Below are 19,587 nucleotides of genomic sequence, written 5' to 3' on the forward strand. Positions count from 1 at the left end.
AAACAAACAAGTCAGTGTCCAGTCCATTAAAGGTGAAAGCAGACTTACTATATGGTGGGGCCAGCAAGGACGACATGTCCAAGTGCAAAAGAGACACCAGGGTCTTTGTAACAACGAAACATGCATGCAGCCTTCTCTTTTTACCTTGTCTGTTGACATTTTCTTCATCCTGAGAGGCTACTCTGGCGTAACTCAGAGGCAGATTCAGCCCGACAGCTGGCCCTACCGTGCTCAGCCATGACGTGATGTAGTTGACATTCCTGGGAAATAAGTGAAACACAGAAAACTCTGTTTCCATTGCAGTTGTTTAAGTGGTAGAAAATCAGTTACCAACAATCACAGAAATGAGGCTTTCTTCAAAGGCGTGTGCTCACCACTTGGAATTTCAGCATTTCCAAATGCCAGCCCATTGCTTGACAGGGACTTGAGGGCCAAAGATGCTGAGAATCCCTCACGAAAGCAGTTGAAGGGAGGGTCAAGGCATTGGGGCTCCTAACGTCCCCTGATGATTCCAATTTGACACAACTGACAGCATTAGCTAAGGTAGCAGAGTGCAGTTAAGAGCATGATTTGGAGGCAGAAGTGCCTGGGTTCAAATGCCAGTTCCACAGCTTAACTAGACGTGTGACCTTGGCCGAGTCATTTAGCCCCTCTGTGCTTTAGCCTACTCCTCTGCAAACCGGGTAAAATAATGGTCCTTATTTTACCTTAGTTCACAGGGGTGTTATAGAAATCCAGTGCTTTATTATACTTGAAATACTTAGAACAGTGCCTAGCACACAGTAAAAAAAAATCAATAAATGTTAGCCATTATTATTTTTACAAATAATATTTCTTTCTTAGCTTAGCTTTTAGAATCACATAAAAAGATTTACACTTTTAAAATAAGAGTGAAAGCCAATGTATCCTGATGGTGTTTCTTACCTATTGATTTTTTGAGAATTCTTTAACACAGGAGTCATGAATTCATTCGTCTTACAGGGATGAAGTACAAAAAAGGGTTGTCCAAGTATTGGATGCTCCTGTAAGAATCAGAGTTGGCCCAGGATTGCCAGCATAAGTTACTTTGAAAAAGTTAAAATCCATAATCTGGTTTACTCCCTTAAGATAAAAGTTTGTTTTAAATGTCCAGTTATTAAATTAAGATACAGATTGATTCCTATTTTGAAATATAATTCATGACCCAAACACGAGAAGAAGTTGGTGAGAAGAAACTATTTATTGATAAAGGATGGCACTCAATACAAACTGAAGGTACATTTTATCAGTTCCCTTTAACTGTTCTCTAGCTAGTGGTTCTTATGGCCTATAATTATTCTTCAGTTTTAACTTAAGGATGTACATGAAGTCCAGGAGCCTGACCATCTGAACAATGCATTCCATTCACCTCTTTGTCAATGGTAGGGGGACCAGAATCATTCACAGATTTTCTTACATAAATTTTGTCAACATGTTAATTGTTTCAGGCCTAACTGCAGCCAGTGCCAGTGGGCACATGTCCAGTGAGCAGATGGGGAAAGGGGTGAGGCCGAAGAGCAGAATGGCTGGCACTATTTACACTGCACTGCTTCTGTCTGTCTGTCTGTCTCCCCTGAGTTTTTCTATCTATTTATATGTCTCTCCTTCTGTCTCTCCCAAGCTTAGGGGACTGTTTCCATAAGTTCAAAGTCCATAAGACAGAACTCCACTGCCTTTATAACAGAATGATTGGATATAAGATACAGGCCGGACTGCTGTCAGGTTAGGGATGTGGACATCATTTGGTGAGCAATGGGGAGCCCCAGAAGGTTTCTATGTAGTGAGTGATCTCTGCCTAAATGCTGCCAACATGAAAACAATTATTGTTGATAAGTTTATCAATTGTTTACATTGTCAATCAGCCATTATGCCAGAGACTGAAAACCCAAATACTGCTATGATCTGACAGTTTGTGTTCCCACAAATTGATATTTGAAATCCTAATGCCCAGTGTGATGGTATGAAGAGGTAGGGCCTGTGGGAAGTGGAGGCCTCCTGATGAGCTTAATGCCCTTATAAAAGAGGCTCCAGGGGGCTAGCTTGCCCCTTTCTGCCATGTGAAGACACAGAGAGAAGTCTGCAACCTGGAAAAGGGCCCTCACGAGAGAGGGACGGAGACCTCAAACTGGGCTCAGACTTCCAGCCTCCAGAACTGTGAGAAATAACTTTCTGTTGTATATCAACTACCCAATCGGTGGTATTTTGCTATAGTTGCCCAAAGAGACTAAGACAAGTACCTATGAAGACTAGGCAGGTGACCTGAAGGGGGAGGCCAATTAAATGCACCAGCAAGTGACGGGGCCTGTGGGGGCCTGGAGAGCACAGCCAAGACTGTGCTTGCTACTCTGCTCTAGCTAATTGTGCCGTGTGGGGCACAGGCTTGGTGTGCCAGGTCTTCCCATTTGTCAAAAAAATAACCCAGAAATCCAGATTTTTGCACAAAACCTCCTAAATTTAAATATTGGCACAATTTTTTAAAAACATGGTGCAGGCCAAATAAAACAAGGCTGTAGGCCGGATTTGGACTAGGGGCTGCCTAGCTTCTTCTCCTGCCTTCTCTTCTCAGCCAGTCCGAGGAGAAGCTGAACTCAGAGCTGTCATGGGAAGAATTATATCCTGCTGCCTCCACTGTCCAACCCCAAAACATTCATGTCTGTGCACAAGCGAACACACCCATCCATAAGAAATGAGAGGAACAGTTCCACTTGTATGGGTGGCATTGGGTAGAGATACCTGTGTGTGTGTGTGTGTCTGTGCGTGTGTGCGTGTGGCAAGGGCTGAGTTATCCACTAGGTGTAGGTTGGAGTACATCTCCCTGAGTGCCACCTCCAGATGTCTCTGCCCAGGGTCCTGATTCTCACACGGAGCTTGAGCTCCCCATCTCCTGCTCTCTCTCTACCCCTCATTCCTGTCCCTGACCAGACACAGGGGCCACAGCCCAGATGTGCTATGCTTATCACAAGTCCTCTTGTCTAACATGATTCTGGCTCCCCTTACCTGCCTTAAACTAATATTTATTAATCCATCACATATCTAGTGATCATCTCCTCTGTGTCTGCCAGGAATAGTTCTGGATCTAGTTATAGAGATCACTCTTTCTAAGATAAACTTAGTCCCTGATCCCATGCAACTTACATTCCAGGGCAGGAGACAGCCAGTAAACACACAGAACAAATAAGTAAACAGGATAATCTAGATAATAATATGTGCTATGAATAAAACAAAACACGGTAATGTGATTTTGGAGGGATTGTGGTAATAATTTAGATTTGGTGAAAGGGAAGGCCTTACTGAAGAGGTGATCTTTAAACAGAGATCAGAATGGCAAGAAAAACCCAACTGGGCAGAGAAACTGGATGAATGCAGAAGACCATAAAGGGAAATGAGTACAGGACACGTGCATAGGAAATGCAAAAGAATTTCAGAATTATCCTGACGAAAAATAATTACTGTTTATAGAGCTGGGATTTAAAAAGCTAAATTTAGTCTGAATTCTTTTTGATTACTTGTGTAGTGACCATTGTTAGGAATGAAAAGCAGTAACCAAATCTGTGAAGACATGTTACCTTTAATAAAATGAAACTCAGACCTCCAAGGATGGCACTACATGGAACGCTCATGAAGGGGAGAGTCGGCCTGGCCGTGCCGCCAGTCCTGCAGGACTCACTCTCCTTTGGCAGCTCTTGATTCCCATGGCCACTCTCGTGCTCATGGGGAAACTCCTCCAACTTTAAATACTTGAGCCCAAGTTTCCCATAGCTGAGGCAGAATGGACTAGTCAAATAAGACTCTACTGAAAGCCTAGGAACACTGAATGGGTAACAAACACATAGAGCAACAGGGCTTTAAAAGATCCAGAGTGCTACAACGCTGGGGCTCCCAGGCCCATTTGAGTCACGGGGGACACTAGGAAGAGATCTTCACTGGGCTTTCCCTTTCTGGCCTGCATGGTGGATGGAAGCACTCACAAGCACTACGCAAGAGCGTCTTCCAAGAATCTGAACCCTTCACAGGTCAGTCTCCTTGAGGAGATAGTAACTCCGGGAGGAATGGCTTCATCATGTAGACAAGACCTTGCCCCCTTCCTTACAGGTCTGTGGCCTAACATGTACAAGACCTCAGAAGAATAACACATCCGAGAGATACAGACACACTTAAATTTCAGGGGGCCATTTTCTAAGCAGATGTTGGCCCATGTCACATTGCAGCTCTGCTCATTTGATGCTGCTTAGTAAAGACTTGGACTTCGTGTCTACAAATCATCTTTTGCTCATTCTGTATAGCAAGTGGATAAGAGCAGGCATGGGATCTGTAGTTAAGACTTAAGTTCTGCTCCACTACTTAGTAGCTGTGAGCTTTGAGATAAACCACTTAATCATTTCATGTCTCTGTTTCGTCATCTGATAACTGGGATTAATGATAGTATCTACCTCATAGATTGATTGTGATACTTCAATGAAAAATTGCCATAAAACTGTTCAAAACAGTGCCTGACATATAATAAGCACTTAGGTGGCTATTACTATTAAACCCATGGATATCTAAACAGAGAAAGATAATAGCACCCAGACATCCAGAATATGGTCTCATAATACCCTATAACAATGTCCAATTTCAATATCTAAAAAAAAAGCTCCTATAAGTTATGCAGCACAGGAAAACTATCACTGACTAGTGTCTAAATGTTTAGGAACATTTGACAACTGATTATAACCAAGGGCAAGAAAACTCTAAATTAGTAAAAAGTCTATGCACAATATATACGGCAATTAGAATTATCAATATATTGGTATTCAGGACAAATCAATGGAAAATAATTTAAATGAATTTAAATTAAAATAAAAGCACTTCAAAAACACTTCAGTAATCTACAATATTTAATACTCATTTTTCCTCAAACAAAATAAAAACAGTTATTATTAGAATTTAAGGTTATATTCTAATAAAATGCATGGTAATACTTGTGTGAAATACTTTTTTAAATAATATGGACTTTCACGCCTTAGAAGAGCTTTTAGATCAGCTTGGATGGTTCTTTAATACAGGTCTGGCCACATTAAAAAAATTCTTTGTCTTTTACTATATTAAGAACTTACATTTATATATAATTAGATAGAATATATTTAAATGAATGACTGTCTTTAAAAACCAAATGTTTAAATTGTATTTTAAACATAAAAATTATATTGTTTTGGTAAGATGCTTTGTTTTAAAAAAGCCAAGCTATGAGATGTTGATCTCCTTATAATAGGAATTATAATAAGGGATATTTGTGTAATCTTTTGAGAAAAGTTTTATAAATAAACAACAGTAGGAGTGGACTTCTAGCTATAGCAGAATGATGTAGAGGTCAACAAATTTCCCTGAAAAACAGGTATAAAACTGAACAAAATTATCAAAAAAACAACCATTTCTGGGATGTGGAACTCAACCAAAGGCAAATAAAAAATTTGATAAGTTTAATTCATGAAAAGCTGCTAGAACTTCAAATTAGACACAGAGAGAGTCTTCCGCCTTCTTGCCTAGAAATACTCTCATACTCCCCTGCTACCAACACCCAGCTCCATCAACAGGGAAGTTTTATGGGAGTGGAGCTGGCCATGATCATCAGTAGTTGTGCTGCCAGCAGGGCTGACTTGATTTCCAACAGACGAAAAAAAACTACTGCATTAGCAACAAGATCTAATAGGGAGATCCTGGATGTAAGACAGTTGAAGAAGGGCTAGGTGAGTTCTCCAGGCACCCTGGGCTGATGGTGAACTAAGCACATGTTCAGGGAAGGTACAGAAGGCCTGATGAAAAGTAAAAGCTGAGGACAACCCGAACTTGAACGTTAACTGAAATTTGGATGTGAAATTTGGATGTGCTCCCAACTCACACACACATCCATGAACAAATGAGGGAAGCCTTATAGGCTTGAGGTATATGAGCACAACCTCTGTCCAATTATTGGCTAACCAGCAAGGTATGCAGATAGAGCTGGTGACCCCACAGAAGCCAGGCAAAAACATGAAAATAAGAATGAGAGGCAAAATAGAGACATCAGTGGCCACACTTGCAAAGTAGGCAAATTCTGCAGGTAAAACCTAGGAAAGTTACTAAAACAAACAAACAAAAACGATAGCAATAACAACAAAAAGACAACCCTCAGGGGAAAATATTGGAATCCAGAATTGCTACAATATATTATCTAAAATGTCTAGTTTTCAAAGAAATTTATGAGACAGGCAAAGAAATAGAAAAAATGCACACTAAAGGAAAAAAAATCTATTAATAAAAACTGACTGTGAGGGGCCTGTTATCAGATTTACAGAGAATTCAAAGCAGCTATTATAAATATGCTTAAAGAATAAAGAAAACTATGTTTAAAGAGTTAAAAGGGGAAAATTATGATAAAGACTCTGCAAATAGGTAATCTCTATCAAGGAACACAAACTATGAAAAGAACCAAATAAAAATTTGGAGTTGGAAAATATAATACAGAAATAAAAAATTCACTAGATGGGTTCAACAGTAGATATGAGATGGCAATAAAAAGAATTAATGAATTTGAAGATATATTAATACAAATTATTCAATCTGAAGAGAAAAAAAAAAAAGAAGAAAAAAGAACAAAGCCTCAAGAGACCTGTGGGAAAATACCAAGCACAGCAGCATACCCATAGTAGGAGTCTGAGAAGGAAAGGAGAGAGAAAGGGGCAGGCAAAATATTTGAAGAAATACTGGCTGAAAAGTTCTAAACTTTGATATAAAACATTTAATCTACAGACAAAAGCAGCTCAACAAACCCTAAATAGAAACATAGAAATCCACACCTAGACACATCATAGTGAAATGGCTGAAAGCCAAAGACAGGAGACAATTTAAAAGCAGGAAGAGAGCAAGAACTCATCACATAAAGAGGAATAAGAATACAATAATGGCTGGCTTCTCATCAGTCCAGACAGCAGCAGAAAGACATATCCAAAGTCCTGGGGGAAAAAACCCTAGAACGGTCAATCAAGAATTCAACATCCAGCAAAACTGTCCTTCAAAAAATGAAGGTAATATAAATACACTGCCAAGGCACAGACTGAGAGAATTCCTTCCTAGTTGACTAGCCTATAAGATATACTAAAGCAAGTCCTTCAGGCAATAATACCAGAGGGTAACTCAAATCCACAGGAAAAAATAAAAAGCATCATGAATGGTAAACATAAAAGATGAGCTAAGTGTTTTTTCCTCTCTTAATTACTTTAATAGACATAGGATTACTTAAGCAAAAATTATAATACTGTAGTGTTGGGTTTATAACATACATAAATGTAATGTACATGACAATAATAGCATGAAGGAAGGGAGGGAATACAACTATATTGAACCAAGTAACTGTATCTTAGCCAAATTAAGTCAGTCCTAACTTGTGTCAGTACTGTAGAATGTTAGTAAGGGTATTGTTTTTGAGAGCATTTAGAACCCAAAAGGTCCTCCTTTTTGTTAAATAAATCCTTTAAATATATTATCAATCATGACCACTTTTCTAGCCACATGTTTAAAAAGTACCATAATTAATAACATGACTAAACTATATATGGTCAACACTCAATGCTTTCTCAAATGTATCAGCTTCTCTTAGTTGTGGCATATTAACCAAATCACTAATTACTTTTCAAATACAGATGAAAAATTATTTTTAAAATACTCAAAATAAATCCTTGTTTCTACATGTAAGACTGAATACAAGGACTTGAGTTATTAAGAATATAATGGTTATACAATGTAGAAAAATATAGTTTCCCCAATGTGATTAGAATTTACATATTCCCTCATTCATTCACTTAGCAAACATAAGTCTTCTTGTCTGATAATTTTATAATGATTTAACCCTAACTAAAGGCAAAGGATCTGTAATTTTAAAATGTGGGTTAATCTTCCGGACATTTAATACTGCAGAAGTGACAGAATTCAAAGTTAGCCTCGTGACTTGAGCCAATACTATTTTTTTCAGTCACATTCAATGTGACTACAAGCCAAGCAATTTGTATTCAGACAAAGTAAGGCAGAGAATTTACAAATAATTTGAGGCCTTTGATCAGTGGAGACAATCTGTATAATATTCTTCAAAAGCCATTTTTCTGCAATGGAGATTTTTTAAGACTTACACTATCAGGAAAGATTATCTGCATTTTCTACTTTCTCCTTCAGACAGCCAGAATCAGAGATGAAAGCATCTTTGGTTGATTTAGGAATTATGTGGTGGAGTTCAGAAAAATCTAAAATCCTACACCTTATTTGTTTAACATACCATTTTCAGAAATGGAAGAACATCAAAACTGTCAGGATCTTTTTAGTGACATTTCTTAGATCAATTCAGAAGGTAAATTTGTGTGAAAGTGCTACCATCTGCTGTCAGTACTAATGAACTGATGCAAATCTGCGCTGAGAAAAATGTCAGTGTGGAAATGCATGCAGCCAATGAACTGTGTTAGGCTTACAACTCAATAAACACTTCTACTGGAACAAAGTTCTGCTAAATGGTTTTCCATGAAAATAGAAATGATGGGTCAGATTTCTAACTCTGTAGCTCCAGAGGAGTTATAGTGGCACCTTCTCTTATGAAATTTAATTTAGCAATGGTTAAATGTCTCATAAAATAAGTCTGACATGAATACTGTGAATTGGTTTCAGAACTATTAGATATGACTATCACAAGGAAATGATAATATTGCACCTTCATTCTTACATCTAATAAATATGATGAGTTACTTGGTTCATTTCTTAATTTTCTTGGCTCCCTAGGACGGCACCAATATAATTTCACATGCTAAGCATTCATCCAGTTTCATACTGCAGACTGATCAAATTTGCCTTCCACTCTGGGCACATTCCTTAGAAATGGAGAAGCGTATCTCCCTCAGGCTGCGAAAGGAAAATGGCCATTGAGCATCTACAGTATCAGGCACTGTACTGAGAGCTTTGCAGCGGTCCCCTTTCCCAATAACTCTTTGAGATAGGCTTTATTATTGCCACTTTGGAGAGCAAGTTCCAAGAGATTATGCTTACAGTCACCCAAGTGAGCACCCAAAGTGCACGCTTATACACCATACCTCCTCACCCCACTGACCAGAGCTGCTGTCAAGAATCATCCCTGGTTTCAATTTTCTCCAGTCCACCTCTTCGAAAATCTATTTTTTCAAATTTCAAATTACTGTATTTTCATAAAAATTATAAGAGCAATACATGAGAGTTCAGAAAATATAGAAAAGAACAAAGAATAAAAGCAGAATAAAACTGCCCAACTCAGATTTATTCCCTGTTTGGTGAGTTCTTTTTCAGATCTTTTATACACGTTTGTAGTTTCCTGTTGCTTTTTATTCACTAAACAGATATTTATCGAGTGCCTACTATGTGCCAGTCCCTGTCATATGTGTCTTCTGTTGACCTTCTCTAAGTATCTTTGTCTTCTATTTTACTCATTTCTGCACTTATTTTTTATTATTCCCCTTCATATAATTTGGTTGGTTTTCTTATTCGTTCCTATTAGTTCTTTAGTATCTTTTGAGAATATTGATTCTTTTCATTCATTTAGCCATCTTCGTGAGCCATGCACTGGGTCAAATGTTAGTAATTCAGTGGTACATATACAGATTACCCTTGTTCTCACAGAAGTTGCTGAAATATGCAAAATATTTATTTCTAGATTGTTATTTGTCATTAAATTTTGTTCATGGTGATTTAGATATGAAATGTATTATTAAATAATTAAATCAATAATTTTTCTCCTTATTTCTTTTGTCATTTTTATATTTAAAAAATCTTCAGAATTAGAAAACCAGATTTTTACCTATGGTTATGTACAGTTTATTATGACACTACTTGCTGTTCCCCAAACACAACGCTTTTTCTTACCTCCAGACCTTTGAACATGCAGTTCTCTCTGCCAGGAATACCCTCCTTCCCTCCCTTACCTACTAATGTCCTTTTCTTCCTTACAGATCTCAGCTTTCTTTTACCCCAACCCTGTATTAGGTGCCCTCCCCCTGCGTTCCCACTGTAGCCATGCTTAAGCCTACTGCTTAATTCCATACTGTTCTGTACAGGAAATTGGCTGTTTACAGGAGTCCTCCTCTGCTATAATTTCTTGAGGGCAGAAGAAATATTCTGATTATTATTTTAATCTCAGCATCCAGGACAGTGCCTTTCATCTAGTAGGCACTCAACAAGTATTTGTGGAATTAATGCATTGACAAAGACATCCTACTGTGCCAAAGTAAATTATTACCGGCACATGCAGCCTGTTCCATAAAGGGGAATTGGAAGCACCAATGGCCCCCACGCCAATGTGGGGAAATGAAACAGACCGAAACATTCTTTCTCCTTGACACAAAACCAGGGACAGCACCTCCTGTACATTTATAAGAGTCTCCAGATAAGATAAGAACTTTAATATCTCTTTTCTGAAATATTTCTTCCAATGTGTATCTAATAACAAAGAACAGTTTGAGGGTATGGTTAGGAATAACTCTCTATATAAAAAACATGTCAACTGTGCAATATATTCTAAAATCTACTGGTTCCTACATAAAAATAAGATCCTTCATTATCATTTTAAAAAAACGGATGCAAGATGCATATTTTAGTTCTGTGAGTGAGTCCACCCTCTGCCATACTACTGTATTCCCCTAAGGTTTGTTACTCAGACTTAGAAGCAAATCAAATACTACTAAAATATACAATAAGCTCATGACTTCCTACTTAACTCACTCCTTTATTACTTCATGCAGTTTTTGTTCATGCATTCAATAAACATCACTGAATATCTATTGTGGGTAAGACTCCATGCTAAACATTCATCCATCTATCCTATCCATCCACCTACCCACTCATTTATTCAACAAATATTTATTGAGCCCGCTCCATGCACCAGGCACTGTTCAAAGTACTAGAAATATAAGTATACTCAAGACAGAAGCAAAATCTTCTCTCACAGAGTTTACATTTAGTTTGAGGTACTAGAAAGATATAAAACAACATCCTATTATCTCAACTCCTGAGGTTTACAGTCAGTTACACACCCAGGACTGAAAGTCCCAGATCGCACCTCTAGGGCAGAGTTCCAAAGCTAAAACAAGTTTGTCACTACTCACTTCCCTTCCCTTAGGATTTCTAAAGAGAATGGAAAAGCAGATCCTCAGGGAGAATAGCAGTGTCACCTGGTCTAATGATGGGAGATGAATAATAGGACTTTTGACCAGGAACAAGAAAAGCTGGCAAAAGAGACACCCTCTGTGGGAGGGATTTTTTTTATTATTTATTTTTTTCATCATTTGGAAAGAAGGCATGGGGAGGCTTCACATTCCACAGAAAACTGTGCAGGTAATCACTGTGGCACTAGCATAGAATTAGATACTCTCCACTGTCAGATGGAGAGTGTCCTGATGAAGGCATATAAGTACCTGAGGCCATAGAGGAGCTCACCAGTAAACTAAAGGCAAACCATGATGCAGAAGTGGCCAGGCCTGAGACTCCATACATGGGAAGAATGCTTGTTCCCTGGAATGATACTCATGGTAACCAGGTATTACGAGATCCTGATGCCTGGAACTCAACTACTATTTTCACCCTGCAGACCTAAAGCTTATTGTAGTTGTGCAATTCCTATAGTGCTACACTGAGTGCTCTGCAATGGGAAACACTAAACTGAACACAGAGTGTATAAATTTTCATGAGCTGAGAGCAACCTTGAGTCAAATGAAACAGCCATCTCCTCTCCTCATTTCTCCCACGCTCCGTTAGGACATCTGCAATTCAAGGATTACAGAAATCACTATAAAACACAACATTTAAAAGGCACAAACCCAGGGATATGGGAACTCAGAGAAAGGAAAGTTCAGTTCCGTCTGGGAGGAGGAGCAAGCAGCAAAGATTTCCTGAAGATGTGGTCTTTAACCTGGTCCAGTCCCTAAAGGATGGGCAGGGCTTGGAGCCCCGGAAGAGTGTGGCAGTAGAAATGAAGAGAGAAAGAGGCTACTTTAAGTTTAATGGGAAGGGAATTGAGTGAGAGGCACAGAGACCTCCATTTTTTGAGTAAAACTAACAAGTTTGGTAAACTGAAGAAGAAAAAAAAATGCCTGTTTTGTTTTGTTGTGGTGTGTTGTTAAATGACTGAGGCAATCCTTATAAGTTCCAAAGTATTTACTGGAAGTAATCAAAACCTGCACAAGACAAAGAAGCAAGGTTTGAAGTTTGAGCAATCCTCATATAGTTTTGAAAAAAGACAAGGGAAAAAGAGCAGAAAGATATATCCTGGTATACATTTCTAACCCTAATAAATGCATGAGGATATAGTTAGAAAGGCAGTAAGAAAATATTTAAGAAAAAAAAAAATGTGTAAAGAAATGAAAGTCTTGCCCAAGTACCCAAGAAAGGTCCCCAAGCTATGCTTTGCTCTAGCTGTACCTGTTGACATTTTGTGGCCAGTTAATTGGGAATAAAATTCTAATGGTGTTAGGAAAGGTGGATTAAAAAAAAAAAAAAGGACAGTTCTTCAAATTCATATGTTGCACAGAAGCCACCAGGCTTCCTAGAAATTTTATTAAAAATTACAGACATCAGAGCAATAGTCCTCAGACACCACCTCCTCTGCTAACAAAAACTTTCCTTTCATGGCTCCAGAGGGAGTGCAGAAACGAATTCTCCCACCCCTGCATAAATCTACAAAGGGCTCCCTCCTTGGGCTGCTGACAGTCCCAACTGCAACTCCTGGATTAGAGAGCAGAGTTTTAATATATTTATAGAGTTTATATGGGTTGTTGCTTTAAGCAACACCATTAATATGCCAGAACTCTGAATTCTCAAACTTATTCAGTTATCAATTTGTTGTACATAATTTAATCTTTCTGTATTTTGATATGCAAAATGGAAATAGCACTGCTGATACTTCACAGGGTGAAAGGAGATAACCAACAAGACCATTATAAAGCTTGCTGGGGGAAAAAGAGCTTATGGAAATGTCTATTAATTAAACAGGAACGGCTGCACAACTAGGTCAGGCATGATGATAAGACGGAACAACCCACCCCAGCCACCAGCATCAAAAGGAAGAAATGAACATTTAATCCTAATAGCACTTGTTGGTTGCATTTTATAAAGAATATTAAATTGTAATATTCTGTAACATAACATGGAGTAGCATATTTCAGACCATCCTCAAAGAATTCTTTGATAGAACATAAACTTATTAGAGACAACAGTCAAAAACAAAAACAAAAACACAAACCAATTACTAATGAAGAACTTGTAAAAAGCTAATTAAAGCTCTCATCCAGAGAAAATGAGAAAATCTGAGCTCAGAATGATTTTGTATATTGATGAGATTTTATATAGCATCACAGAAAGAAAAATAAAGCAAATTTAAATGAAGACAAAATGGACTTTAAGTCTCTGTTAAAAAGCCTTGTTATGTTCCATATCAATGTTTTTATTAAAATGTTCTATTCAGGTGAAAACATCCATTTTTTAAAAATAACTGATAGGCAGTGTTGGCAGTAGAGGACACACTCAGTTCCCTGTCTCTCTAGTCAAATCCTTGAGTGTTGGGAGGGCCACACAGAAGAACCTTCATTCAGCCTCCACCCATTCTGTAGAAATTTGCTCAGAGAGATGGCTTATCCACCCCTCTGGCGCTCAGAAATTATGCAGCCAAGTCTCATGTCCAGATTCAAGAAGAGAACTTAGTCTTTCCCTACAAACACCAAGCCTACCAAGATTAAATGCAGCATCTGATCATGAAACAACTTGCAGGCGTTACATTTATTCTATTTTTGTCTTGAAAACAATTGGGACTTGTGCTTTCGAAGCATTAATTCTATTTTTCTTTTCCCATCCACTACATTACATAACAGTGACAATTTTTGGCTCACTAAGTTTATTTCTGGGATACTCACTAAAACAGTGACACCACTTTAGATTAGGTTGGGGGATAATAAAGTATTGAATCAGCAATCAGAAAAGTCAAGGATTTTCAAGAAGAAACTCACAAAACACCCTAATTTATTCATAACCAGATATTAATGTCTGGCAACTATCACATAGGAAGATGTTTTATGAGCAACACAAAATAAAATAGCAATCTGTTAGTACAATTACTTTTTAGGATGATGCCAAATAGAATTTTAAAGCAGCAGAAAAACATACAGATTAATCTTTAAAATGATTTTTTAAAATACCACAATGCTTCTCTTTATATAAATATAATCAATATAAACTTCTAACAAAAACACCCCAGTTTACAGCTAACAGGTATTTCCTTCCTGATTTTTACCCAATTTTGATAATTAAAATATTCTTTTAATTCCCAGAAGCAGATTCCTAGTGATTTCTTTAAGTTAAAGTCAGTTTGTCTCTTTAGAAGTCCTCTGGAAAGAGACTCTATGAAGAAAATTTGTAAGGGTGTGATAAACCCATTACAAATTCTGTTACTCATTTAACAATGAAAAATGTTAGGTAAAGATTGGACCTATAAAAATTTAGCTACATTGAGACACTTCTCCCATTTTTTAGACTACTAATCATTTGAAACCAGGTAACAAAAACAATGCTACTAATAGGCTACAGTATTAAGAAATCATACTCCTCTACATAAAAATATAATCACGGGTTTTTTTCAGGCAATAATTATATCCTGGTATTTTGCAAACAAGAGTTAGAGAGAGGAATAAATTGATACATATAGGCAAGAATGGCAGTTTCTTATATTTAAAGATATTTTATTAAAATATAAGCCACTTAATGGGCTTCCCTAATGGTGCAGCAGTTAAGAATCTGCCTGCCAATGCAGGGGACACGGGTTCGATCCCTGGTCTGGGAAGATCCCACATGCTGTGGAGCAACTAAGCCCATGCACCACAACTATTGAGTCTGTGCTCTAGAGCCCGTGGGCCACAACTACTGAGCCTGAGTGCCACAACTACTGAAGCCTGTGCACCTAGAGCCCGTGCTCTGCAGTAAGAGAAGCCACTGCAGTGAGAGGCCGGCTCACTACAACAAACAGTAGCCCCTGCTTGCCGTAACTAGAGAAAGCCCTTGCACAGCAACGAAGACCCAACGCAGCCAATAAAGAAAGAAAGAAAGAAACACCTTTAAATATATATATATGTATATAAGCAGCTTAATAATGTCAGGATAAAAAAAATGTACACTCTAATCCTATTTCCTGACCAAACATTTCTCCACAGTAACTTCTGTCCAAATCTTAAAAACTGATTTTTATAGTTTGGATCTAGTTCTGTATTTTCTAGACAAGAAAGTCTAGGACCCAGAAAAAAGAGTCTAAAATCAAAAAAGAAAACTGGTACCAGGAAACACACAGGCATTCCACATGAACTTAGGAGTGAACCCTGATTTAAAGGCTGAGCTCTGAGCTCACCATTATTTTCTCCCCATGGCCCTTCAGGCCAGCGAAGTCAATAAATCTCATGATTGCTTCAGCTAGGTCATCCTTGAGTTCTTTTTTCTCCTTCCTCTTAAAGGTTGATTTCGTCCCAATTTTATTGATATCTACCTACCCACCTATCTATCTTTCATAGTTATGTACACAGTGAATATATAATTTTATGATTCAATTTTCCTTTTACCTCTTAACATTATTTCATATATGCTTTCCTATATTTTGCATAATCCTCGTAACTTTCTTTTTAGCTACATAACATTCCATCTGGCTAATCTATCATAATAGATATTCCACTGTGAGACATTTAGATTATTTTCCAGGTTTATATTGTTATAAATCATATGTATGTGTGTATAATAAAATTTCAGGAATGAGTAAAAACAGTGTGGATACTTACATGGCTGTTAATCTATATTATCACATTTCCCTCCAAACTGATTAAACTAACTTATACTGCCACCAGTATAGACTGCTCAACTACTCCCTCAGTTTCAAGTGGCACCGCCTTAATGTTACGAATTGAAACATCCTTTGAAATATTTCACAAAAACATCACACAGACTCTACAAAGACTCTAAGCAACTAACTTAGGCTTCATGCCACTTTTGACTTGGCCATAGGAAGCAACCGTTGGGAATTACTGACTTGATTCGGGAGAACATATGGAAGAAGGCTTAGGGCTCAGGATAGGGTTGAGTAACTCTCTTGAAAGTTTGTAAACACGCCATGTCCCTGGATGCTGTGTATCCACATTGGCTGAGGCAGGGTCAGCAGCTTTTGAGGAATGGTATGCCGACGCCTGAGCTCTCAGACCAGGCCTGCATGATCTGACCTGAGTCTCCAACAAGCCGGTTCTTGGGTCTTGGAGGGTCATGAAAATAGGCCAGCACAATTCACACTAAAGCTTATGCTCTCCTCAGATTCTGTGCCCGTTGGTATAAATATGGCTACAGTATTATCATATCACGCTTCTAAGAAGCTCTACTTTCCCTGGCAAAGGTCTGGAAAATGTTAAGTGAGAAAACCAGCTCGCAAAATTGTATATTCATTATGGTTACAACGATGGATATGCTGACGTGAAACTTGCCCAGGAAGAAAATGGCATCTAAACTTTCACTTTGAGGCATGGCACGAAATAAGAATGAAAACTAAAATTGTGCACATCAAACTGATACAAATATAACTGGTAGTAAACACACCTGAGCGCATACACACTTTCTTCAGCGCCTTTTTTTTTTTTTTACATAGGAAATAGCCCATTTTGTAGCAAGTTCCTCATAAGGCAGCCATTCATTCTTTCCTGCTGGAGCTGGTGCTCCTCCAGGGACAGTAACAGCTGCCTTTCCCAGCACCAAGTAAAATTCTCAGAGCCTCCATCCAGCAGTACAGCCTCCCCATTTCTGCCTCAACAGGATGCACTCTGAGAGGGCACCTTCCATAAGCAGATCAAAGGGCAGACTCAGCTCCCCCTCCAAAGGCAAGGGCTCTCTCCCTGGCATGACTAATCAGCTTGGGAGCACGTGTGTAGTCTAACACCCTGACCTACTGCGAAGCACCAGAGATATCAGCCAGATAAGGCTACACAGACAAACCAATTTTCTGCCAGAGGAGTCTCAAAATTCTAGAATTTTACTTAGTTTCCAAACTTGATAAGGAAGATATTAGTCTTAATAGCTGTATTCTTAACATCTAGTACTCAGAAAACATAAATTATGAAGTTAATCTTATATCTCTACTTTCACTCGCACCATGACTTGATTTATAGCGTTTTATTCCAATGTCTGAATGTTTTTGCTTACACACACCCACATTTAAAAAAATAGGTATCTGCAAACCCCAAAGCACATAAGTTGACCTCTAAAATTTTTCGTTAAAGAGCTGCAAAGGATGTAATTTCCAGGGTGTTGTAAACATGAACAATTTTAAAAACATACTATTCTACTTAAACATACAATTGTAAATAACACTATCGTCACTCTTAAAGGCACTCAGTCAAAAATAAATGCCCCAGTGTTATGATCCCCGCCCTCACTCGTTTTAAAAATATATGAACAATTGGATGTTTTATATTTTTCTCCTTGAATTCATCTCCATTTTGCTCCTCTCAAAGAACTTTATCCTAATGTATATTTCATGATTAAAAGCTTTTTATTGATCACATTCTTGTAAACAAAAAAATAGAGAAAAAGTTTATTTTCCAAAATTTCCTGTGACCATTTTGCTCTAGGTGTTAACTAAGATGTGTGACTGAGTTGTCATTATAATTATTAGTAGTACTCAGCTGAGCAAAACAAAATATAAAATTTGATGCGTAAACATGTAAAATGAAATATTTTTGGAAATCATAGGTTAATAACAACATTTAGTTTGTACGACAGGTCATGCTTCTTTCATACATGTTTGAATTCACTTAATCCTCACCATACCCTATTATTAGTATCCCCATTTTATAAATGCAGAAGCTGAGGGTGAGAAAGCTTGACTCCTCAAGGTTGCAGAGCCTGGATCCACAATGCTCCCTCGTTCCAGAGCCCAGGCACTTAACTATAATCCTAGACTTCCTGACTCTTAAAAAATATGGCTTGGGGCCTGGAGAGTGGAGCAATATGCCGTGGTAAGGGATGGGGTGGGTGTGATGTATGTCTTTGCTTTGCACAGTGGGGGGAAGGCAAAAGGGGGAGGTGCAGAAGGAAAATCATAACGTTAACGGCCTTTCAGGCAGATGGATATTATGAGAAGGTACATATGGAAGTAGAAGATCTGGAAATTAATTCCTTTAAACCTCTCCATACCCACATATCCTTTGGGATGTCTTTGGGATATCCACTCAAGGGTACATATACTCCAGTTTGAATGCTATTGGTCTGCTCAATCTTTGATACAATAAAAATTAGGGAAGTTTCTGTGAAACATTTGGAATCCTTTAGAAACAGAATTTAATTAAAATTTAAATTATTTTAACCCTTGAATTTTATTTTTAAATGGCAGTTAATTTTGATAATTTGGAAGGACACAAATGCTAAAATATTACAGGAGAATAATAAGCACAACTATAATCTACATGGTAGGTTTATAATGATTAGATGTAATGCACGAAACGATAGCAAGTCAGTAATAGAGCCATGCATCAAATGCTCCTCTCAAAATCTGTATTTGCATTTCTATTACTGAAATCATTTCCTAATAATGAAGTTGCCATGAGAGAAGCTCCATTGCTAAGGAATCACTGTTACAGAAACAACGTTATTAAAGCATTGCTATGTACAGGAACTTTTATTAGGATGATACAAGTTATATATCATTGTAATAAAGCTTCCATTATAATCCTAATTGCATAAAGCTGTGTTTGAGTATAGCAATGCTAGAGCTGTAGGACTTTTAATAAAGTATCAAAATAATGCTTTGGTAATAGGATTGTTTAGAATACTAATACTTCAGGAAAGGCTGAACTGAGTAATGGATGATGTTTATGTCACTGATTATACACGCTCTACCAAGAATTAAAAAGAAAAGAAGTGAAAAGAACCCTCATGTACCTAGTGGCATGCAGTGTGGAAATGCACATGTTGAGGCATACATACCAGCTCTCTTTGATACAACGATTCAGTATGTCCAGGTTACTTACTGATACAAGACAGTGGGTCACCAAATGGACGTTTGTAACTGTGATAACTAAGAGGTTTCATGCTCATATCTGTGAAGATCTAGTAATCAAAAAATTAATAGCACAGTCATATATACCCACAGACATGCACAAAGGCACATCTTAGGAACTGCCTGTTAGAAGAACCACTGGAGAAATGTGAGGTTTTGGTGGAGAGAGATAGAGAGACAGAGACAGAGACAGAGAATATTTAAATACCATATAGATAACTCATTCTAAGGTGCCACTCTATATGATACATCAACAATATAGTGATCCTTCTTAGTTATAGCTAGAAGTTAGTATCAGACTTAAGTTCACACCTGAGAATTTTAGCAGATTCATTCAAATGTTTGTTTTTGCATTTGCCTAAATGGAGTCAAGTATTCAGCCCTTCCCTCTAGAAGCGTATCTAATGTTTACCACCAGAGACCGCCAAAGAGCCATCCAATCACCCGGCAGTCACCGGGATGCTCCTTAACACACCTGCTGTGTG

General features: G+C 37.9%; 1 protein-coding gene across 10 annotated transcripts in view; it reads right to left on the reverse strand.

Moving 5' to 3' along the window:
- ATG10 (autophagy related 10) overlaps window positions 1-19,587 on the reverse strand; it is a 229,322-nt gene that overhangs the window by 11,747 nt on the left and 197,988 nt on the right. For 6 of the 10 annotated variants that reach the window (XM_057739998.1, XM_057740023.1, XM_057740033.1 and 3 more), the window contains one exon: window positions 925-1,022. In XM_057739998.1, coding sequence (XP_057595981.1) covers window positions 925-1,022 — 98 coding nt within the window. Of the gene's footprint in view, window positions 1-144; window positions 539-924; window positions 1,023-19,587 lie in introns of those variants that run through there. The other 4 variants (XR_009054400.1, XM_057739991.1, XM_057740037.1 and 1 more) reach the window with 4 other exon arrangements.

The sequence above is a fragment of the Hippopotamus amphibius genome, chromosome 1 (genome assembly GCF_030028045.1).
Source record: "Hippopotamus amphibius kiboko isolate mHipAmp2 chromosome 1, mHipAmp2.hap2, whole genome shotgun sequence".
Taxonomy (NCBI): domain Eukaryota; kingdom Metazoa; phylum Chordata; class Mammalia; order Artiodactyla; family Hippopotamidae; genus Hippopotamus; species Hippopotamus amphibius.